The sequence below is a fragment of the Puntigrus tetrazona genome, chromosome 20 (genome assembly GCF_018831695.1).
Source record: "Puntigrus tetrazona isolate hp1 chromosome 20, ASM1883169v1, whole genome shotgun sequence".
NCBI lineage: Eukaryota > Metazoa > Chordata > Actinopteri > Cypriniformes > Cyprinidae > Puntigrus > Puntigrus tetrazona.
This window is the reverse complement of record NC_056718.1, coordinates 17,428,370-17,452,279: the sequence shown is the minus strand read 5'-3', so window position 1 is coordinate 17,452,279 and position 23,910 is coordinate 17,428,370. Positions and strand designations below refer to the sequence as shown.

General features: G+C 38.3%; 4 protein-coding genes across 7 annotated transcripts; 1 reads left to right on the top strand and 3 right to left on the bottom strand.

Annotated features, from left to right (window-relative positions):
* Window positions 1-4,584: 4,584 nt before the first annotated feature.
* Window positions 4,585-7,000, bottom strand: LOC122325536 (potassium voltage-gated channel subfamily F member 1-like). The gene is made up of 2 exons (XM_043220572.1): window positions 6,856-7,000; window positions 4,585-6,341 (listed from the first exon to the last, which is right to left on the bottom strand). The coding sequence occupies exon 2, from the start codon at window positions 6,334-6,336 to the stop codon at window positions 4,867-4,869; it is 1,470 nt and encodes a 489-aa protein (XP_043076507.1). The 5' UTR covers window positions 6,337-6,341; window positions 6,856-7,000; the 3' UTR covers window positions 4,585-4,866.
* Window positions 7,001-7,135: 135 nt separating this feature from the next.
* LOC122325535 (potassium voltage-gated channel subfamily F member 1-like) lies at window positions 7,136-9,534 on the bottom strand. The gene has a single exon (XM_043220570.1). The coding sequence runs from the start codon at window positions 9,404-9,406 to the stop codon at window positions 7,928-7,930; it is 1,479 nt and encodes a 492-aa protein (XP_043076505.1). The 5' UTR covers window positions 9,407-9,534; the 3' UTR covers window positions 7,136-7,927.
* Window positions 9,535-10,117: 583 nt separating this feature from the next.
* On the bottom strand, window positions 10,118-15,178 carry drc1 (dynein regulatory complex subunit 1 homolog (Chlamydomonas)). 2 transcript variants are annotated; one of them, XM_043220565.1, is made up of 16 exons: window positions 14,851-15,178; window positions 14,608-14,695; window positions 14,162-14,274; window positions 13,878-14,061; window positions 13,666-13,803; window positions 13,433-13,519; window positions 13,200-13,322; window positions 12,941-13,080; window positions 12,454-12,588; window positions 12,036-12,372; window positions 11,429-11,518; window positions 11,037-11,132; window positions 10,847-10,944; window positions 10,618-10,770; window positions 10,410-10,512; window positions 10,118-10,296 (listed from the first exon to the last, which is right to left on the bottom strand). In XM_043220565.1, the coding sequence occupies exons 1-16, from the start codon at window positions 14,979-14,981 to the stop codon at window positions 10,243-10,245; spliced, it is 2,070 nt and encodes a 689-aa protein (XP_043076500.1). In that variant the 5' UTR covers window positions 14,982-15,178; the 3' UTR covers window positions 10,118-10,242. The 2 variants fall into 2 exon arrangements, with proteins under 2 accessions (XP_043076500.1, XP_043076501.1); XM_043220566.1 differs by having other exon boundaries at window positions 10,158-10,296; window positions 10,406-10,512.
* Window positions 12,269-23,774, top strand: paplnb (papilin b, proteoglycan-like sulfated glycoprotein). Of its 3 annotated transcripts, none has more exons than XM_043220568.1 (14): window positions 12,269-12,395; window positions 16,798-18,454; window positions 18,690-18,799; window positions 18,891-18,951; window positions 19,039-19,141; window positions 19,764-19,894; window positions 19,970-20,067; window positions 21,220-21,421; window positions 21,513-21,689; window positions 21,776-21,926; window positions 22,339-22,419; window positions 22,534-22,675; window positions 22,934-23,009; window positions 23,103-23,774. In XM_043220568.1, the coding sequence occupies exons 2-14, from the start codon at window positions 18,395-18,397 to the stop codon at window positions 23,379-23,381; spliced, it is 1,671 nt and encodes a 556-aa protein (XP_043076503.1). In that variant the 5' UTR covers window positions 12,269-12,395; window positions 16,798-18,394; the 3' UTR covers window positions 23,382-23,774. The 3 variants fall into 3 exon arrangements, with proteins under 3 accessions (XP_043076503.1, XP_043076502.1, XP_043076504.1); XM_043220567.1 differs by having other exon boundaries at window positions 12,303-12,439; XM_043220569.1 differs by lacking the exon at window positions 12,269-12,395 and having other exon boundaries at window positions 15,295-18,308; window positions 18,401-18,454.
* Window positions 23,775-23,910: the final 136 nt, after the last annotated feature.

Sequence of the window (23,910 nt, the reverse complement as noted above, 5' to 3'; positions counted from 1 at the left end):
ATTGTTTAGTTTTTACAACAAACAGAATTTCCCGTAGCAATTTATTTTAAATTGACATGAGATGTAGCATAATATATAATGATAAGGATAAAAGTTTGTGTATTCTCTTAGGAGAAAAGTATGATAATTCATTCAAAGCTACTCCATACTACTACTTAATCGTTACTAAACGCATTAATGCTAATGGAATTATTCAAAATGAATTCTTTTCCATTTGCTTCCAGTCCCACAAAAAAATCCATCGTGGCTTGTTTTGATTCTGATGAGATTTATGAAACATGACTCTTATGAACTGATTCTTTTGAACAATTCAAAATTTAAACAGTTTGAATCGGTCAAATGAATCCTTTACTTCTAATTCTACTACTGAACTTGTTTTGTGTTTGTAGGCCTTATACAAAAGTGACAGTGACAGTTAATGCATGTATAAAGTTTTTTGGTAACACTTTAGAATAGGTAACATTAATTACATTTTTTTCATAGATAAATTCTTAATTTGCTTCTTTAGTAAAGTAGTGGTTAAATGTAGGTATATTGGGTATAGGATTAAGGTCATGTAGAATAAGTCATTAATAGGTATTTAAATATTCTAGTAATATGTGTAACCATAAAATAGTGTTACTAGTTTTTCTTAAATATAACAGGAGGCTTCAGTGTCACATAATACTTCAAAAACAGCGATGTGGACTGTCTTAATTTTAACACTAATAAGAGGTTAAATGTTTTGAATGATTTCTGAAGGTTCGTGTGACACTGAACCAACCATGGAAAAAGATCTCTGTCTGAAACACTGCTCCATCAGTCAAAAAGCTTTAAAAAGGTCACGCTAGCTCTTTATGAACTCTTTGCCAAAAACATTGTGCTCAGAATATTGCCCATATCCTAAAAGAAATATGATCATACGTCTACTTTATACCAGTAATTAATTATACGGAGTAATGGACCTGCTCCGCTCTGGACCCAGCTTGCTCTGCCACTCATGGCCAATTTCCTTAATTAAGCGTCTGCTGATAATGTAAGCGCACTGTGTGAAATATATCTTCAATAAAATTGTGTCTTTTGTGGGGTCTTGCTCGACTGAAGGGTGGGGATGTTGTAGACGGAGTGTGCCGCCATGAGATTTAAGAGCAGCGATTTACTGGGCTTTTCAATCTCAGCTTGTCTGTGCTGCTCTAAGGATGACCTTGCTGTTGTGAGTAGACTATAGTGTGACTGTCACTTCCTGTAATGTGGAGCGAGTCCTACCGGATTGAGATTCCTCACGGCAGCTGAGATGACATGGGCTGGTGAGGAATGGCTCCCTGAGAGCCACGTGTGTTTTTCATGCACTGAAGAGATATTGACGGCTAAACGCTGCACATATAACCTTAGCGGCATCATTTATATATGACATGATGCCTTCTGTCAACAGGAAGTCAAGTGTTCACCATCCAGTTTATTTATATTCTCCTTCATGCGCTCATTCTCATCCTCATTTAGCAAACACGGTGGCACAACAGTATAGCTGAGTGTGGTTTGTGTGTATGTGTGTGTGTGTGTTTTTAATGTGGTTGTGGCGCCCAGCCATCTTCCCAATAACCTGCACTTAACTCTCAGTATAACTCATTTTTTTTTATTGATTTCAGTCGAAGGTTGCTATTTGCTAAATCTGCGCTGAATGTTTTAAGAGCTTATTTCACGGACACATGAATGCCATGGGTAAGGAATGTTTTGGGAATCCAAACGATGGCTTGGTTTGATATTGGCTGGCTGTAGTGTAGACCTTTACGCGTACATAGATCACTTATTGTTTTGTGTATAAGTAATGAATTAAATATCTCATAGATAAAGATATACAGCTTTTTGTTTCCAGGAACCCCCAAATATATTCATCTGCTTTTACAATAGACCTCCTACTTATATAAAAGAAATTGGTCCCACTTAATATTGTGGCCCTAATAGTAACTAGATGTGTAACTACTATGTAACAACATTGTAAGTACACATTGGTATCTACAGTTGTAATATTTCTGCAACTGCATATGAAAAAGCTTATAACGTATAACTACATTTTCTAACAACAATATGTGTATTGGAACAATTTGATCCAGGGCTGGAGATGGGTAGGTTTAGGGATATGTAAAGTAGGAGGGATTAGATGTGTAGTTGATGGAGTTGGTGCACCACTACTAGTGTACTTACATGGTAACTCAAACATTAGAGCGGTAGATACTATGTACCAATGTGTACTTGCACTGCGGTTACATACTATGTGCATCTAGTTACTATGTAAGTACACAGGCACTGGGGCCACAACTTTTACACTTCAAATATAAAAAATAGTTTTTGAAAATATAGATTAACTTAACTCAATCTTCACTCAAAAAATGACCCTTTAAACTAGCTTAATTCAATTGTGTAATTAAGGACAAAACAAAGCATTCAGCGAAGCATTTTTTGTGCATAAGGAGAAAATCACAATTTGTATGTCACCATTGCAGTGGTCAGTGGTCAGCATTTGTTTGGATCCTGAGCCTTATGTAAGTTAAATTGTTAAATTGTAAAACACTTTATGTAAAAACCTTTGTCTTTTCTCTGGAATTTGCTTCTGACCTCCTAGCACTCTTCCCTGGCCTCTCAGTCCTCAGAGCCTATTTTGAAAGCTCCATTTTAAACAGCAAACTTTAAACCCATGAAAAGTGAACAGGCCTGTTATTTTTTGTTTTTCAGGCTTTTCTTTTTCCTCTTTCCTTTCCCTTATTTCCCTCCATCAGTAAAGGTCGGTTTTGATCACTGTGATCACTCTTGCTTAGGTTTAACCACAGTGTGGCGTGCACTTTTTGTGAAGAAATAGTTTGTTTCTAAAAGAAAAAGAGGGGTTCTATACAATACTTTTAAATATCAGTTGCATATGCAACTGTAATTTTTCTCAAATTTTTCCTCTGAAAATTACATTTGATGTAGAGGAAGGCCTCGTTCTCTCACTTCATTTAAATCAAAACAGTTTCTTTTCCCTCTTCATACTTTTACTGTAAACAAATCTGTGAATTGAAACAGTCTTTTTTTTTCCTTTTTTCCACATAAACTATGGAAAATTATAAGCTCACACCTGTTTGTCTCTCGAAAACAAATCTGTACTTTCAAAAGGTCAAGCACAATGACCTCTGAAAAGCAGACAGCTTGTAAGAAATGCAGAGGCTTGTGTGCAATGCCTGATTTTACCCCCTATTACTCTTAGAGGGGAAACTTATTTTTAGATCTAAAAAGCGGTAGGCTTTGAGCTTCCAAAATGTGTCTGATGTGGAGGGGGGGTCTGACTATGTGCTCTGGTTACAATGTAGTGTATGTAACATAATACTGATCCACGTGCAATTGAGATTTTGGATGCCGTCAGCTGCATGGAACATGTGCTTTCCTTTTAGCTGGACAACAACATGACGGTGTGAGAGTTATAGAGGTCCATTTTGCTGTTATTTATGTTGTAGATGCTGATATGTGGCCATTTTGTGTTGTGTGATGCTGATTTAGTTGTGCTTGCGGGGTCAGTGATTACTGCCTATTAGCACCGGCTGCTCTTTTGTCCACCCACATGCCAGATCTAAGCCATATCTCAGTGTCCAGCCATCGGTAGAACTACACACACAAACACAAAGATCTTTCCATGTGGGCACAAACACATTCATTGCATTAATTCACTCAAACAGAATGAATAACACCCACACACAAACACTCCCACATCCACGTCCACCCATGTCTTTCTGTAGCCAGCAAATGAGTGTCTGACACCCAAGGGACGCTCGAAGCACTGCTGTAAAATTCAAACTCTCTAGAGACACATCATTCAAACTCCCACAGAGGGGGGTGGTGGTTCACACTGTGGTTTAATGGGCAGGTGAGATTAAAAAAAAAAAGTACAGGTAATTTCATATATGTCTAGGATCAGATCAGTATCTAAAGCACTATAGGTTTTAGACATCCACTGGTACATCATAGCGTTCACATTCAGTCACAGTTTTGAACTATTGCTCTATCTACATAGTAATTATAATTTAAGCAATAATTAGTTTTTGTTTAATGCCAAATGGCTACGTAAATGAGACAAGGGAACTATTTCATGTGGAAAGAAAAGTAATACAGACATAGTCGTTTTATTTTAAAGATCAATGAAAAAATGTTACAAAATGTATACAAATTAGGTTGAAATTCAAAGTCATTTTTCTTCCTTCAGGCTTGTTCAGTTAAGAGAGCAGTCAGATATTCTCATTACTGTAAGATGTCTTCAGAGACAAGGAGTCTTCAAGCCTTTGATGTGTGTAAGATTTAAATGATTGATTTCAATACATTCATTTTTTAATATAATTTATTTACAATTACAACCATTTTAATTGACTTCTCTATTGTTTTACTTTAATGTCTCTTGATGAACTGTTGTTTTGAAGGTTTTACTGACCAGTATTAATACCAGTATTATTTAACTGTTTTCTGAAAAGAGACTTGGGAGTGTATAAACTTGCAGTATAGCTATTAGGCAGGTATATCAATGAAAGGTGAATAAACCTGATAAATAGCAATTTTATGTTAAAAACTTTGACCAAGATTTGATTACTGACATGAAACCATTTATTGTTGAGCGGAGGGTTAGAGTTACATCAACTATATATTTAAACATTAGGTAGATAGATAGATAGATAGATAGATAGATAGATAGATAGATAGATAGATAGATAGATAGATAGATAGTTTAACGATTATTGAACAAGTTCAGCCGTATTCCAGACTCTAATTACAGTGTACTGTTCATACTAATTATTTCTGTTTAATATAAAATAATCAAAATAATCATATATTATTCTGAACTAGTGGCAGAGGCCAAGCGCAAATCACTCTCTAGTTGTTCTTGCATTTGTGGGCAGGTTGGCCTTTGGACACATTTGTTGGATCACCAAGTAACGGGATGTATGTGTCACTCTGTGACGCGCTCACGGCAGCGCTATCCCACACCGAGCTGCTGCCAGCCGAAGCCGTTCTTCCAGTCTCCGGACACTCCAGCGCTTCCTCCTTCGCGCGCAACGCCATGAGTTCGATCTCATGCTTGGCAGCAGTTTCTAGCACACGCTGCTTACTGTAAACAATGACGAAGTTGTTAATTATCGGGTGGATTGGCAATGCTATAGCTATTACGCCACACAGAAAACTTACGGCGGCGTTACACCTGCCCAGTGTTGTTTTAGGGTAGATGTCTCCGTAACCCACGGTGGTCATAGTAATGATAGCCCACCAGAAGGACTGTGGGATGCTGGTGAACATGGTCTCCGGGTGGCTTTGCTCCAATGTGTACCCCAGCGCGGAAAACAGGAATATCCCCACACTCATGTACATGAGCAGCAGACCCAGCTCTTTCAAGCTGCTCTTTAGTGCGAATGTAAGAGTTTGCAGACCTGATGAATGGCGCGCAAGTTTAAATATGCGCGCAATGCGCATGATGCGCAACGCCTGAACCGCCTGCTGGACGTTGGCGAGCTCCATGATAGCAGTGCCCAAATGCGTAAGAATCAGCACCACGTAGAACGGCATGATGGCTAGAAAGTCTATTATATTCATGAAGGAAAACACAAAGCGCACCTGGTTCGAAGAAGACAGGAAACGCAAAATGTACTCCACTGTGAACCAGATGATGCAAGCCGTCTCGATGGACTCAAGGGTCGGGTGTTCCACGTGGTTACCCTGAGCATCTTGCACTTGCAGCTCGGGGATGGTTCCCACGCACATGACCACAGAGGAGAGCAGGATCAAGGCGAACGACACCACTGCGATTATGCGCGCGGCTAAAGATGACTCTGGTTTCTCCATGAGATTCCGCAGAAACGCTTGGCACCTCTGACCTCTAGTGACCGTCTCATCATCCTCCAGATCATCCAGGATGGTCTTGACCTTATCTGCTATTTCCGCCAGCTCGGTTTGCACCTCATTTAAATTGCTTATACAGCATTCATCCAGATACTCCGCGTCGATCTCCCAGTAGTCCATCTCTCTCATGAAGCACATGGGACAGATTCCTCGCTTAATATGAATCTCTCCGTAGTAATACAGCTCTAGGATGCATTTGAAGGCCTCTGGGTCTCTGTCGAAGTAAAACTCTCGCTTTAAGTCGTCGTAGTCATCACAGAGCGCACAGAGATCTTGTGTGGAATCCGTGGATCGGTTCACCAGCTCCGCCAAACGTGTCTCGGGATATCGGTTCAGCACGTCCCCGTAGAGAATGTGCTTGACACCGCCGATATTCACAGCAATCTCCGTCTCCTCACTCGCTTCTGACCCGTTACAGTCCGCGTAACGAGTCCTCGGGAACTCCCACATGTTAACTGAAACAATCCAGAGTTTTAAACAAAAGAATCAATTTTTTAATCTAGTGGATAATAAAAAGCAACAGGTCGATAACTAGTAGCTCTACTATGAGAGACTGACACAAAATTTCATACTGTGATTTTTAGAAAATGAGCATATATTCTGACTTTTTGTGACAACATTTGAAAACAATGAAAACTGCTTTATTTTAATAAAAATGTACATTTACAAAGGTTTTGATTTTGGCATTAGCTTTAACAGTTGGTTTCACCTTCAAGGTTAGCAGGAAAGAGGACAAAACACGTTTTGCTCACTTTAAGATGATAGGTTTTTATTTATTATAGCCTTTTGAAAAACATTTTTTTACAGAGGTATTACATTATTCGAACATTAGCCTAAGCCGTGTTCACACTAATAAAATCGAGTGCTCCACGTTATAAATAATCTTCTAATGCAAATGGTAGATTGTAATAATAATAATAATAATAATAATAATAATAATAATAATAATAATAAAAAAGAAAAACTTACATATGTTTGGATCAAAACCCTATGAAGAAAGCGTCTGGTTTCAGCTGCATGATGTCCGTGTCTAGAGCAGAATGAATCCGAACGAGCGCAACATGAGTATAGACGGGTGACAGGAGCAGAACCAAGGTGTGTTGAGTGTGTGTGTGTGTGTGTGTGTGTGTGTGTGTGTGTGTGTGTAGGGATGAAGCAGACGTGATGGGAGGGGTGGAGAGTCATAAATTGTTTTCAGATTGAAGGACCAGGGACAGGCTGCAACTCATGCAGTCATAAAACATATACTATCTTACTGTGATTATAACTGATAGCGGTACATTTAAACAATGTAGACCTGCGACATCGCATGGCTCTCGCGCTTTCTTCAACTTTTTTACACTCTTACAGCTTTTATAGTATATTATTTAATTATATAACATTTCGAATTCGACCAAACGGAAGCTTTTCTTTTGTAAAACTTTGCTTTCTCCACTCAGTACAAATAAATGCACGCTAAAGCGCTTTGGGAAGTTAGGCGCGTCGTGTCTGTCGAGCAGCGGTCGTCCAGCGGTGTGTTAGCGCGCGCAGCAACTCGATTTTATGTTGAAATATCTCACTCTAGTGTTGAAATATGGAAACTGCAAGGCAACAAGTTGTGCCACGTGATAAAACTGGACAACCCTGATTTTGCAGTCCGCACTCTGCTCGGTCATTTTTAATACAAATATATTGTCACTATTGAAAATGCCAAAAAGGTTCATTTTATCCTAACAGGTTCAACATAAAAAATTCAAGCAGTGTTTGAATATTTTTTTTTGTCATGCGGATTACAAATAAATCACTATTTTAATGTATGTATTAAAATAATTACATTATTTGTTGATTTTGTGATAACGACTTTACATGTCAAAATTTTTGATTACTGGCATTAAATTATATATTTACTTATAAGCGGCGTTACTCTATAAAAAAAGATGTATTACATTAGTCACTGAATGGATGGATAGATAGATGGAGTAGGCTACAAGAAAACCAATGGACGATATATAGATTATAGATTGGTTTAATCACCTAAGAAGTTTATTATTTTGAAGCTGAATCACTCTGTGGTTGATCTCGCCTTTGTAGACAGCTGGTCTTTGGGAGCATTTGTTGTGTCAGGGGGATACACAACAGCACTATCCCACACCGAGCTGTTGACCACCGAAGCCTGTGATGGCTTTTTTGTAGACTCCGGACACCCCTGTGTTTCGTCCTTCGCGCGCAACGCCATGAGTTCGATCTCATGCTGTGCACTGGATTCTAGCACGCGCTGCTTACTGTAAACAAAGACGAAGTTGTTGATTATCAGGTGAACCGGTAACGCGATCGCCACGATTCCACACAGGAAACTTGCAGCGGCGTTACACCTGCCCAGCGTCGTTTTAGGGTAGATGTCTCCGTAACCCACGGTGGACATGGCAATGATGCCCCACCAGAGGGACTGTGGGATGCTGGTGAACATAGTTTCGGGGTGGCTCTGCTCCAATGCGTATCCCAGCGAAGAGAACAAGAAAACTCCCACAGTCATACTCGTGACCATCAGACCCAGCTCGTTCGAGCTGCTTTTGAACGATACGGCGAGAGCTTGCAGACCTACTGAGTGGCGCGCGACTTTAAAAATCCGCGCAAGGCGCAAAATGCGCAACACCTCCACTGCATGCTGAACGTCGGCCAGCTCCATCTGAGCGGCGCCCAGAATCAACACTAAGTAGAACGGCATGATAGTTAGAACATCTACTATATTCATGAAGGAAAACACAAAGCGCAGTTTGTTCGAAGAGGATATGAAGCGCAAAATGCATTCCAGGGTGAACCAGATGATGCAAGCCGTCTCGATGAACACAAGGGTCGGGTGTTCCACGTGGTGTCCCTTGGCGTCTAGGACTTGCAGCTCGGGGATGGTTCCCACGCACATGACCACAGAGGAGAGCAGGATTAAGGCGAACGACACCACTGCGATTACGCGCGCGGCTAAAGATGACTCTGGTTTCTCCATGAGATTCCGCAGAAACGCTTGGCACCTCTGACCTCTAGTGACCGTCTCATCATCCTCCAGATCATCCAGGATGGTCTTGACCTTATCTGCTATTTCCGCCAGCTCGGTTTGCACCTCATTTAAATTGCTTATACAGCATTCATCCAGATACTCCGCGTCGATCTCCCAGTAGTCCATCTCTCTCATGAAGCACATGGGACAGATTCCTCGCTTAATATGAATCTCTCCGTAGTAATACAGCTCTAGGATGCATTTGAAGGCCTCTGGGTCTCTGTCGAAGTAAAACTCTCGCTTTAAGTCGTCGTAGTCATCACAGAGCGCACAGAGATCTTGTGTGGAATCCGTGGATCGGTTCACCAGCTCCGCCAAACGCGTCTCGGGATATCGGTTCAGCACGTCCCCGTAGAGAATGTGCTTGACACCGCCGATATTCACAGCAATCTCCGTCTCCTCACTCGCCTCTGACCCGTTACAGTCCGAGGAACAAGACCAATGGAATTCCCACATGTTAACTGAAAATGAATTAATAAATGAATACATAGTCTATTTAACAATAATATAAAGAAGACCTGGGGCTAGCTGTCATTAGAATCTGCTGTGTCGATAAACAATAAAACGATTATGATTTCCAAAACTATTCAAAAGGCAAAATATATGAGTTGTTTGGACAAAACCCTAATTAATAAATCAATACTATGAAATGTAATGTTTATATTAACATTACGTAAAGTTTTAGGTAAACCTGAATGCTTGCTAAGTCTAATACCAAAACAAACAAACAAAAAAAAAACCCAATGCAATTTAGTTTGGACACGTTCAATTTAAAGGTTAATTTGTGATAAAAACATACTTATGTTTGGACTGCAGTGTGTAAAGAAAGTTTCCAAAGTCTCCTCTTCAAGCCTCTTCTGTGTAAATGCGCTAAACCGGACGTCTTTGACCGTTACACCTGCGTCTTTTGAAGTCTTGAGACTGCGTTTCCATCATTCCAATATCGCTTAACATAAAGAGTAAGACTGGGGGGCTCTTTTTTTACACTCATACATATAAACGAATTATGTTTATTTTACAAATTATAAATATAAATAAAAGCGGTCAACTAAAGTTATGCTTGTGGCAACATCCCCATCTAGTGTTGAAAAGTGTAACCTGCAGTGCTGCGTCTCTTTGTTAAACCTGCCAGAGAACAATTCGTTTTGCAGTCCATGCACTGCTTAGCAATGAATATTTTCAGATTTTTGTGTTGAAAATGGTTTATTTCGATACCCATAATTCAAATTAAGTTGAAATTTTCAATTACAGTGTTGAAATGCATGTTCCTCATAATTTAGATTGCATATACAGATTTGTTCATTGTTTTATTTTTCTAAAGTACGTCACATGTTGAACTGCCTCATCCTGGTGGGCTGCATCTCCGGCTCAGCACTGGCCTATCAGAAGAAATCAAGTTATATGATTTGAGAACAGACAAACTGAACATTATCATCATTCACTCACACACACACACACACACACACACACACACACACACACATACACCTACTTTGGAGGATGTATAAAGCTGCAGCAGCTGTCTGAGCTCAGTATTCTGTTGTTGAACATTTTGTGTTTCCGCCAGAAGCTCAGTCCTTTCAGTCAGTACAGTACTGGGAATAAAACATCATTGTTAATGTTCATTTCTCAAGTCCAAATCAAGGTTTTAATTGGGCTGTAGCATGTTATAATTACTGACGACAAAAAAGCACACTTACTGGTACTTGTTGAGAGCTGTATCTAGAGCACTCCAGAGCCTGAGTTTGGACTCTGGGATGACATTAGCTATACTTTCCCAGTATGCTGTATCTTCAGAGTCATCTCTCTTATCCAAACCCAAAATACTGCTCTTCCCCGAGGCCCCAAGATCGCTGGGCATAACAACAAATAGTTGATTTTAGGGAATATGTATGAGAGCAGAAACATTGAGGTTTGAAATGCACTTACTCGGGTCTGCAGTATTGGGCGGTAAAATCTTTCAGAGCCACTAGTAGATCATTAGGATGGATAAAGTCAGAGGGTTGGTTGTTGGTTATCTCCTGTTCCTAACAAACACATAAAAGAGAAATGCAACATATTTCATTTTGTTTTCAGACTAGTATAGTGAGAGTTTAAGCTGTGATGGATCCATCTTTACCTCTACCAGTTCCCTCTGCTCTCTGCCATGCTCTCTGTAATTCATTAAGAACTCAGCCATTTTATGCACACCCTTCTCACTCTCAATCCCTATTGCCTGTGTGCATAAAAGAAAGAAGAAATCAACCGAGACATCAGGCTTTCTGTTTTTTCAGTGGTTCTCGACCACATTCAATGCCCCTTCTGTCTAAGCCGATATGTACCTCCAGTAAAAGAAAAAAAATACTCAAAAATAAGATGTCAGATCATTTTAGAATTACGTTAGAATCTAAATTATGCCAACACAACTTAAATTGAAAAATTTAGACATATTTGGGGCCCTCCTGGAGGTTTGCTGAGGCCCTCAGCTGCTCCTGTCCCCCGGCTGAGAACCACAGGTCTCATTGTACTTACTGTGAAAATGCAATCTAGCTTTATGAGGGACTGTTCATTCTTCTCCAGGTGAGACACCAGCTTTAGCAGTTTACTCTCTACAAGAAAACCCTGAAAGAATAGGAGAATGATGTTGCAAAATTAAAGAAAAATGTGGTGATTGAGCATATATAATTTCACTTTTACACACACGCTGGTGATTTAGTTTTTGGGGGGTTTTGCTGTCTCCTAAGAGGATTTTGAAAAGGAAAAACTATTTATTGTGTCTCCTCAATTACTTTTTAATTTATTTACAGCAGTTTCTTTACAATGGGCTTGTTCTGGAGCATCAAATGACCATTTTTAAATATTTATAGTGTTTTAATTGTTAGAATATTTTGCACTTTTCAAAAAACCCCAAAATAAAACATTGCACCACTCTGACTTTAATAATGTGGACAAAATAAGTTATGCATCATAAAATATATTCTTTTGTGGTCCACAGAAGAATGAAAGCCATACAGGTTTGGGACAACATGAGGGATATAAAATAATTTCAAGAACAATTTCTCAGTGTATAATTTTTCAAGATTTCAAACCGTTAACATGATTTCAAACTTAATGAAATCAGCCACAACCACACGCTCACCAATTCATCACACAGTAGCTCCAGAATTCTCTTCACTGTTCTCCTGTTCACTCCATTACCAAAGTCCTCCAGACTCTCAGATTCCTCCAACGAATCTTCTCCTGTTTTCTCATGCAGAGTGTCTGCAGGTGCCCGTGAGTCAGTACTGAGGGTCTTATGTTCGATCGGACCGGAGCGCTCCATGAAGGGGAGTGGAGGAGACACCCAAGCCAGACCCAGCCGCTGCTCGTGAATAATTCTGTCCGTCTCCAGCGACCTGTGTGCCAGGGCCTTTAATTCACCTTCACTTATCAACCATATCTTCTCAAAACGCTCGGCATCCAGTGCTGCAAAGTGTCTTTCCAAACACACAAAAACAAGGTTTGTCCTGGGACTGTCTGAACGCTTTCTAGGTCATGATGAGAGTAAGTGCACCTACCTTGCTTTCTTCTGCATATCTTTGTACTGTTGTTTGATGCGTGCACAGTCATTTCTCAGAGACTGTTCCTCTGCTTTCGACTGCTTCTCCTGATTGGTGCATTTAGACTTTAGGTTGTTGAGAACATCTTGCATTCTAAAAAAAAAAAAAAAAATCAGGTCAGTTCTGATTCAGGGTGATTACTGATATTGTTAAATATTATGACAATTTAAAATAACTATTTTCTATTTTACTATATTTTAAAAATAATATATTCAGCAACCATTCCAGCCTTTATTGACACATGGTCCTTCAGATATGATTTTAATATGATTATTAAGAAATATTTAGTATTATTATAATGTTGAAAACATGAATCATTTTGATTAATTAAAAGTATATTAATTAATTTAATTAATTTAAAATATATTTATTTTATATTTTATATTTTTTAAATAAATCTGACTAATGGTAGTGTACCAAGATTAATCTTTACAAAATATAATACCTTATAATTTTCCTCTTCAGTTGGGATTTTAAAATGGCGTTCTCTTCCTCTCTTTTCTTCAGCACTTCATATTTGTAATCAAGTTTTTCTTCATTCAGATGGCAGTTGAACTTCACCTCTTGTAACTTTTTTCTTAAATTCTACACACACAGACAGACACAAATGCAGTTTTTACTTTTTGCACCTAGAGCATTACCGTCTCAAGCATATAGTTACAGTTACAGATTTATACTCATAACTGAGTGTGTATTAAATTCACCTGTACTTCTGTATCCATTTTGATTTTGTCTATGTTGAATTCTTCAGCTTTCTGCACCCTCAGCTTCTGCAGCAAGTCCTCATGTTCCTCCAGGAGGCTTAAACCCTGCAGCATGTCCTTTAGCTGGAAAGAAAGATGCTGTTGTCAAAGCGGTTTCAAACGTATTCACATAAAAATCGTTTTCGATCCAATGTTTGTTCTGAAACCGTTTGTTACTTTTTTACATATTACACCTCTTTCTCGCTTCGTTCCTTCATCTGATGTTCCCATTTCTTCCTGTGTTTGGTCAGCATTGTTCTCCTCTCCTCATCATACGCGTTCTTTAATGTTAATACAAAGTAAATGACACAAAATAATGTAATTCACAGCTTTGCCGTTATGTGTAGTGTAGCTGCTCATTTTTTAAACCAAACGAATAAGAAGAATATCATGAGTGGCCTCGAGCCTGCAGGAGGCAGTACAATACCTCAATCTGCTTCAGGTTCTCCCTGTATGACTTTTGCAAACTTGAGATCTGCTCTTCCATCCTCTCAATCAGCAGGTCTATGTCTTTAGCCTGTTTTTTCAGGTCCTTCACATACCGATCATCACTTGCCTTCAGCTCCTATACAAAAACACTCTTTAATTTCCTGCGATTTACAGTCTGCTGCCACGTGTTTGTTGCAGACCGAAGTTCACCTGCTGTAGTTCACTGATTAGTTTATTCTTGTCTGCTACAATCTGTTCACAGAGCTGTTGCTGGCTGTTCAGAGCATCTCTTAGATCCAGTGGGGTCTGTTTCATTTTAGCATCAGTCCATTTGCGAGTGATCTCCTCAAACTTTTCCTGGCTGGACTTGGCCTCGTTTTCTAGCTTATCTCTCCTAATACAATCAAAATATAAAATTTTATTGTAAATGCAAATTTTACAGAGACAATTTCGAAGACGTATCGTGACAGAGGGAAGTGTTTCATTGCATGTACCTCAGTCGACATGCCTCCTCTAGCTCTGTTCTTCTGTCAGACTCTCTGGCATCTACAGCAACCTGAACGTTGGTCACCAACTCCAGACCATCGCTTTGTAATTTTGTCATGTGCTGCAAAAAGGGCAGAGAAAAGTGAAAATCCTGATCTACCTCACACGCTATATGCACGATATTCAATTTGCTTTCTTATCAATATCATATGATATGATAGAATTTATCATAAAATATAACATAATATAAACCACCCTGAAATGAACAAATTACAGTAACTGTGATTTAATGACAATTTTTAGTAACTGTAAATGATTACAATTACTTTCATTTTGCAATTCAATTATGTAATGTAGTTACATGTAATCAGTTACTCCACGATACTGTAATATAATATAGGAATGAAAGCAAGACGTTTCATTTGAAAAATATATTGAAATGCAGTCGACTGACCCTTTTACATTTCTCCACTTCCTTCTGACTTTTCCGTATCTCTTCTTTAACATCCTCCTTTTGCTGGGAATCTTCGCCGAGCTCTTCACTGCAAATAAAATAAATAAATATCATCAAAAACTGAATTTAAGCGTTTCGGTACGCATATTAAAAATGGAATAAGTTACTTAAATATCTGAAAATGACACGTTTATTGCTAACTAATAAAAGAAGGTACCGAGCTAATGAACTCGAGAGGTTTACCGTGTTTTGGCCTCATTTCGGGCGGCTATGCGGAGGCGACGGGCGGTGATTCTCTCCTCTGGGTTTTTCGACTCGACAGATGGTCCAGATTCGTCTGCCTCTTCCCCTGCTAAAGGTTCGGCTTGCTGCATTTTCAGCTGCGTTAATAAGCACTACTCCAAGAAATATACCACATGCGAGATGAATAAGAGAGTACTGTTTACAATAGCGTTGCTATGATACAGCGCAAGTGGCCGAGTACTGGTACTGCAACCACTGATCTATGATAGAGAATATTATACATCAGTGACTGCCAAACCTTTAGCACTGAAATGATATAATGTATATATGATATATACATCTAATATATATATATATATATATATATATATATATATATATATATATATATATATATATATATATATATATATATATATATATATATATATATATAAACATTGTATGGAATCTTTTGAATGAAGTTCGGAAAATAGGCTATTTATTGTATTTTTTATATGCTTAAAAGAATTAGATAGGAAACATGTATATATTTAAACATATATATATGCAAAACAAAAAAATATATATTTTTTGTCAACAAGAACAAACAGCAAGAATTGCAGGGCCATAACTCACAAAAAAGTACTACATGTCAGCATCGTCTCAGCAGCAGCAGCTTTTTTTTTCTTCTTTTTTTTCTCTTTTTTTAGCAGCAGCGGTGATGTTTGCGTGACGAGCTGAATGTGGCGATAATTTAGGCAAGCTGTTTTTATGGCTTTCTCTCTGTGTCTTTCTTTTGTTTGCAGTCTCTGATTCCTGATAACTTTTGCTGGACTAGTTTGTGTCTAGCTTTACTTGTGCCCCTGACTGTGCCAACAGATTAAAAGACTATGCAGGAGACTAATGTTGCATACTTTTTTTTTTTATAGTTGCAAGCTCAATTCTCTTGCTCTCAAAATTTGCATTTCACTCATCCATTACAATATAAATCTGTTTTATCAGATTAATCATTTGGATCCATCTATCTTTTGAATATTAGCCTCTAAAGTGAGAAGAGCGTAGACTGGAAGTGTACTGAATAAGCAGTCAAACAGTCTGGGGTTAAAGTATTTGTGTTGGTATGGTAATCACATTAGGGATTTTAGTGGCTTAACGTTTAGCAAAGTACACTTTTACCTTTGCTTGACTGATCGTTAGGCATTATGAAGAGAAGATACTGTACATAAATCATCAAAAGCTCTCTTTTTTATGTCTAATATACATTTTTGTGTGTGTGTGTGCATGCATGTTTTTTGGGATGTATTTCTGTTTAATATAGAGTATTACTATCTAGAAACAGTAAAAGAATGTCCTTTGGATCAGCCCAAAAATCACAATGGACATAAACAATACTAAATACAATGCAAAGGGAGGAGAAAATGCTTTTCACATAGTTGTTATTAATGATAACTAAGGTACTTGATTCATTCAATTGTTAGTTTACTTTTCATTTTAATTTAAGTTTAATTTTTTTAATTTTGATCATTTTTGTCATTTTTATTTAGCTTTTTTTATTCATTTTAGCATTTCAACTTAAAATTAGTTTTTCAAGGTTTTATCTAATATGTAATACCTAAAATAACATTTTATTCTAATTTTATATATTTTAATTAGTGCAATTGTTTTAAGAAGTTTTAGTTAACAAAAACAATACAGGTATTGGATGGACTCTTGAAGTCCACTGTAAAACCAGTACCATGAAGCAAAATCAGTCGAAGACCACTGATGTCTATATAGAAAATAGAAAAGAGAGAGATTAGCAGGGAGCAGGACAAAGAGGTGAGACAGGGAGGGGATTAAACAAACTGGATTTGTTTAAAGCGGACACTATTAGACAGAGAAGCGAGGGAGGATTTCAGTCGGTGTTTGCCTGTGTCTGTGTCTTTTTCCTCTCGCTTCTTTTATTAATATTATACAAACCCGAAGGGCAAGATCAACAGAGCAGTATGACGCAGCAGAAGGAGAAGTTGGAGTCTCTGATGAGGAGCATGGAGGTCCTTCTGAGGGAGGTGGAGCAGCTACGTGAGCACTGTGGTCATTACAACCTGGAGCTGAGTCGCCACATCATGGAGCTCCGCCTGGAGAACAGAATACTGACCGACAAATACAACTCCCTTGACAAGGAGCTGCAGGAGGCCTTGGAGACCATCGAGGACCTCCAAGACACCAAATACGCCTTGGATTCCAAAGAGAGACAGGCTGACAAGCTCAACCGACAGCTTTGATAAAACTACAGGAGCAACAATTTTAAGGTTAATCAACGTACGTGCGAATGACTGACTTATAAGATATTTGTCCCTGCATAGTAAGACGATACACAAGTAAAGATTTTAACATCCAGGAAATTACACGGCTGAAATTTTATCGAACTCCCTTATGAAATGTTATAGGCACATAAGCAATGCATACTGTCGATCCAAGTTCATTGTCTCCATAAGTAGTATATGTGGTGTCTGGATCTTAATTGTTGGGGTGGAAGTGAAGCCAATTCTGTAGGTAAAGTTGGAACAGTGAGTCTGCATTCTCCTTCACAATGACAGCGACCATCTGTCATTTTGGTTGTTGAAAAGTGACAGGGACTAAAATAGCAGCTTAGAGGACGGAGTGTTAAAACACTTCCACCCCTATGATTTAATACTGTATGTTTAGCGGCACTAAGCGGAACATCAGTGGTCAGAACATTGAAAAGAGCCTCACTGTGAGATCTCTCACACAATGCACACTTGCGCTTATATAATAATGTTCTCTCTCTTCTGTTCTGATTAAAGGAATATCATATCCAAAAATGTACTTTTGCTGCAACCGTACAAATTCTGTAGTGCATTACTTGTTGGATCCACTGCAGTCAATGTGTCCCGCCAGAATGAAAGATCAAACGGCTGATAAAATAATCCACAAGTAATCCGTATCATTCGAGTACGTCAGTTAATGTATTGTCAAGCCAAAAGCTGCATGTTTGTTAAAACAAAACAAAATTTCACTTTATTTTCATGAAATGTTCCTTTACGCAACAGCTAAAACTGTATATTTCTGTTGAACTGATTTGAAAAATGCATGGTGAAGAACACTATGCAAACTTGACCTTTGACCTTTCTTTTAGAAGACTGCAAAATGATTAAATAAAAATGTAAATAAAATCTAAATAAACATGTTGTGTGGAACTCAATCTGTTTTTCATTTTTAACAAACAGCGATCGCTAATTAAGTGTGTTGAAGGTTTTGTATTAAATTTAATTAATTTCCCTTTTATCATGATAAGATTCCTGATATTGTCCCAGGAGGGGTTAATTGAAACCTGAGATGAGTAGTGTGTATTGGTAAGTGTGTGTACGTGTGCACAAAGGGAAAGCTGTTGAGTCCTGAGTGAATCTGTGTCACAACTCTCTCTCGCTGTGACTGGGAGGACTTGGGATATTCAACATTGACACACTGAGAAGGTAAGTGACCATTCATAATAGAAGTCTAAATAATTTGCTGTCAGCAAAAATTTAGAAATATATTAAAATAAGATGTGATTTGTATTATGAAGATGATGCTCCACTCTCTTCTCGGGATCCTGAGCTTGGTCTCTGCAGTTCTCTGTGTGAGTAATAAAAACCGAAACACATTCTTTAAAATTAGTTTAAATAGTTGCAGAAATGACTACTATGGTCAGATTTTAGATCTTTGGTAAATCCTCCTAATTTTTTGCTCACATCTTGTGCTTATGTGTTTTCTAAAGCAATTTCCCAGTGGATGTTTAGGTGATTCATGCAAAATAGTGTGAGCTATGTCAGACTGAAATTGGTCCCCACCATAGATATTGTGTTTGGTTGTAGGTGAGGCAGCCATCTAATGATTACTGGGGTGAATATGGCCCGTACGGAGCATGCAGTCGCACCTGTGGCACTGGAGTAGCAGTGAGAACCAGGATCTGCAACACTATGAGGTCGGTGAATGTGTGTGTTTAGTACATTTACAACCTTTACTTTATAAGAACACCTCTCTTCATAACTCAGCCTCTAATTTTCAATATTAAGGACCGATGGTGGGCACAACTGCGTTGGACCATCCAAGTCTTACAAACTCTGTAACATACAGGTAAACAACTAAACACAACAAAACTGCTTAAACACTGTTTTTTAGTTTTAGTTTTTTACATCTTTATCATTTTTGTGCTCTCTAAAGGAGTGCCCTGTTGGATCTATGGATTTCCGTGAAGAACAGTGTGCTCATTTTGACAGAATGGATTTCAAGGGAAAACGTTACACATGGCAGCCATACTATGGAGGTAGAACATAACACAAAGCATTGACTATAATAAACATTTTATGGATGCAGCTTTTATATGAGGAACTAAATAAGTTTGTGGTTTTGCGCTGCAACAGCTACTGTTTGTAATGTAGCTGAATTAAAAATTAAATGATAAATATATACATTTTATTTCTGATATTTTTTTATTTTGTATTTATTAGTGAAATAAATACTACATCTAGAAGATTTTTTATTTACGTAATATATGTGTGTGTATATATTTGTGAAAAAAATTACGTTTATATGAATTTATCTCATTCCATTGCCATTTTCTTGTTTTAATAATAAACCTCATTCAATTTTGTCTTATTCACACAGAAATATTTTCACAAACTCAAAAATACTTACTAATTAAGAAGAATTATTTGTTTCACAGCAGCTTAAATTGGAGATTCATTTTCTTAAATGACAACCAGTGACTTTGGTGCAGAAATTAAGCATATAACATGTAATTAGATATAATCAGTGGTTAAGTTAGAAACTTCTGGAAGCTTTCACATGTTTTTATGGTCAAAAATCTTCCCCAGGCAGTTCAGTGCACTGGTGTCCCAAGATGAGGCTCTTCATATAATCACATAACCTGTTGTGTTTTGGCCTAGCTTCAAACCCATGTGAGCTAGTGTGTGTGCCCAGAGGAGAGAACTTCTACTACCGTCACAGACCCGCTGTAGTGGACGGCACACCATGTTATGTGGGCCGCAGAGACGTCTGTGTGGAGGGAGTCTGCAGAGTACGTGTACACTGACTATAGCACAAAACCACACACATAAACAGTTCATTCTAACACCATTATCTTTGCCGAAAGGCGGTGAGCCATGGGGAGATTGTGGGTTTTGAGGATCACTCTCTTCCTGTTGTGTCTAGACATGGCACTGGAGCTGCAGCCAATCTGGACACCTACAGGTAATGTACAGTTTTATGCATGCGCGATATGTGTATGCATGCATAATGAAATATACTGTATGCATATGTGTATACTTGCATACTCCTTAAATTGTCTGATACGGCTTTGTTTATATATTTTCATGAATTTCTATTGTTTTTGATTTGCTTGTTTTTGTTTATTATTTTGTATTATTTTAGACACTGCAGGTAACACTGGTATGTCTGTAGCGGTAGAAAAGTGACCGTCTTTATGACTACCAACCAGTTGTTTTAAAAAGCTGGTTCAGTCATGCATAGGTTAAAAAAAGCATTAAAATTATTATTTCAAAATCACATGAACTATAACAGACCGTAGATAACATAACAGATGTTTAAACTGAGAACGTTTCGAATTTTGTGCACCAGATGAGCTCATTTTAAATTGATGTCGGCTGCCTATCTCAAAATAGTTCATACAAAAGCATATTTACCATGGTGTAACATCTCCTCTTTATTTCAAAATGGTTTGAAGATGTCTGGGCATCGAGGTTATGGGTTTCTGGAGTTTTGGTGTTGGAATTTGGTCCCATTCTTGCCTGATATAGGTTTCCAGCTGCTGAAGAGTTTGTTGTCATTTTTGGCATATTTTTTTCTTTAATGATGAGTCAAATGTTCCCTATAGGTGAAACATCTCGACTGCCGGCAGGTCAACTCAACAAGAATTTCAAATTTGGACTCATCGTAGAATCGTAGAACACTTTTACACTTTGAAAAAGTACATTTTGAATGAGCCTTGGCCCACAGGACACGACGCGCTTCTGGACCATGTTCACATATGGCTTTCTTTTTTTATTATATAGTTTTAGTTGATAGAGTTAAATATTCCACAATCTGAGACAATACAATAAACAATACTTGTTCTCCCAGCTGAATGTCTTGTTTTTCAGCCATTTGTTGCCCACGCCTCAGCTTTTTTGAGACCTGTAGCAGGCATCAAACTTGAAATGACCTCATTGAGTGAATAAAAGTGTAAAATGTACATTTACATGCAAATATTTACAGTACACACACATATTATGTAAACACAAACTTTTATTCTCGATGCAATCAATTGTGATTCAGCAATTCTAAAACAAATTGAAAAAAAATGAAAACTACATTGAAATAAATTGTGACTGATTGTGTTTGTAGGTACACATACAGCACTTTTTCCGAGTGCTCACTTCACTGTGGTGGAGGAGTGCAGACCCGTAGTGTGTACTGCATTAATGAGAGAACATCAGCAATGGTCGAAGAATCTCACTGCACTGCATTAGGCTTCAGCAAACCAGCTTCTCAGAAGGCCTGCAACGAGCACCACTGTGCTGAGTACAGTGTCGGTCCCTTTGGTGATGTATGTAGTTATTTCATGAATAGCGACATGTTCTCCTGTTTCTGTGTTATTTCTAACTTTGATTATTGTTCTATTCTCTTGTTTCCTCCAGTGTTCGATGACGTGTGGTGAGGGACAGCAGACACGAGAGGTCTTCTGTGTCGGGGGCAGAGGAGAGCGCATCCCTGAGCACCACTGCAGGGGTCTCACACGTCCACATGATGTCAGATCCTGCCAGAGACCAGCTTGCCACCAAGTTTTTAGATACTACATCAATGACTTCAGCCTGGTGAGAGGAGGAAGTAGAGGAAGGGCTTAAAGCAGAAATCCAATAATGTAGTTTACAGTATATACCTCTCTCCCTGTCTCCTTCAGTGTTCTCGTAGCTGTGGAACTGGTACTCGCGAGCGCAGAGTTGTTTGCATGGATTTGGATCGCAATCATTATCCGGACGAAAGATGTTCCGCTTTCTCCAGACCTCATGCTGTGGAGAGCTGCAACACACAGCCCTGCCCTGGTGTACAACGTGAGTTTCTTCATGGTCACTGATTGTGTTTGTATGCATGTTTTTGGAAGAAGAATTCATGTTTTTATATGCTCACTCAGGCTGTCTTTGTTTGGCCACAAATGACAACAGTGAAAACTGTCATATTGTGTAATATTATTTCAGTTTAAAATAACTGCTTTCTATTTTAATATATTTAGGGGTTGATTCTAAACAAACATACAAATGGAAATCAGATCATAGGTGACACTATAACTGTTAAAAACCTTTAAAAATGTATTTTTCCTAAATTTCCTGTATTGGTTGTAACTTGTCATGTCCATCTATGATCTAAGTGTTAACATGATTGCCTGATAAAACATAACTCATTTTCAAACATGTGCTTAAAAGTTCTTTAACCTGATCATTCTGCATTTGTGTTACATGACTTCAGTGGTGCCCAGTGTGCAGGACTCCAGTGGATATGAAAGCTCCTTGCGTGGATTTGTACCTTACACCCTTGATGCAACCTCAGGTTAAAAAGCTCAATATGTAGATGATTTGAAAGTAATTTCCGTATGCAGTTGTTATTTGCTTATTTTTTATTGTGCATGTTCTGACATTTGCTCTAAATTTGCTCTGTTAACAGTTCACAGACCAAGTGATCCATACCCCTCGGTGACTGGACCGCACTGTGCCCAGTCATACTATGGCTGCTGTCCAGATGGCCACACTGCTGCCTCAGGGCCTCGTGGGGAAGGCTGTTCTCACGATGACTGTCATAGGTCTAGGTACATACATACAGTCAAATTATCTGCCCACAGACACACTTTAATCACTGAAAAGATAACAATAATAAATGATAAAAATATTAAATATGAATGTATACAATATCATGTAAATGAAATATACATAATGACATAAAATAGAAAATTATTTACAGTCTAATATATTTGATCCATTTACATTAATGAAAACAAACTATGAACTGACCATACTACCAATATTGCACTTTATTATTTGTGTTGTGCGTGTCTGTTTGTTTATAGATTTGGCTGCTGCCTTGATGGAGTAACAGCTGCTGTTGGTTTTGGAAGAGCAGGATGTCCTGACTACCCCTACAGAGTAAAACAGCTCATGGATTTACACTCTTCGTCTGTCATTATATAATATTTTTTTTCTTGTATGAACACTTTTACAAAACTTTTCTGTTTTCAGGATAGTCCAGTCCCTCAGCCCTCTGCGAGTGTGTGCGCTTTGGCACAAGACGTTGGGTCCTGTTATGAATGGACATCTCGTTTCTACTTTGATTCTTCCTCCGGCTCTTGCTCACAATTCTGGTTTGGTGGTTGTGAAGGGAATGGCAACAACTTTGTCTCCAAGGAGGAATGTGAGCGGACATGTAAGGCCTCTGCCAGAGGCCTTGCCCCAAGAGAACCAACATCCAGGAGAGGGATCAACGGAGGAAGAGGATATAGAATGAGATCCCGTGCATAAAGGGGTTAAAAAGGGTCATTGAAATCCCACAGCTGCTGGGGTGGGATTTCCAGCTGTGCTGTAAAGGTGCTAATATCCAGCTCACATGTAGGCAAAAGTCATTGATGCTGATATCAAAGAAATCTTTAAAATTTTGAGGTTTAAAATATCTTAATGAGGAAAATAATCAAACTTTTTTATTATACATTCATAGAAGCACATTCACTTTATCATATTTGTCAGACATGACAGTATCAAAGCAGTAAGAACAATTTTCAGACATTCCAATTTCAAGAGCTGTTTCACTAATTTCATAAAAATAAGATTGCTGTTGCTGAGAACTTTGTTCTTCATTTGTATTCTTTGTGCACACATTGTACTTCAGTTGTCTTGCTATGCTATTAAAATGTTAACCCGAACTATGAACATTGATTCTTGATGATTCCACCTATAAATTTACATTTCAAATGCTCTTGTACAAAATGTGACAGTCTTGGATGCAGCTTTTTAAAAATATTTTATTTTAAAGGAATAGTGCACATTAATAAGC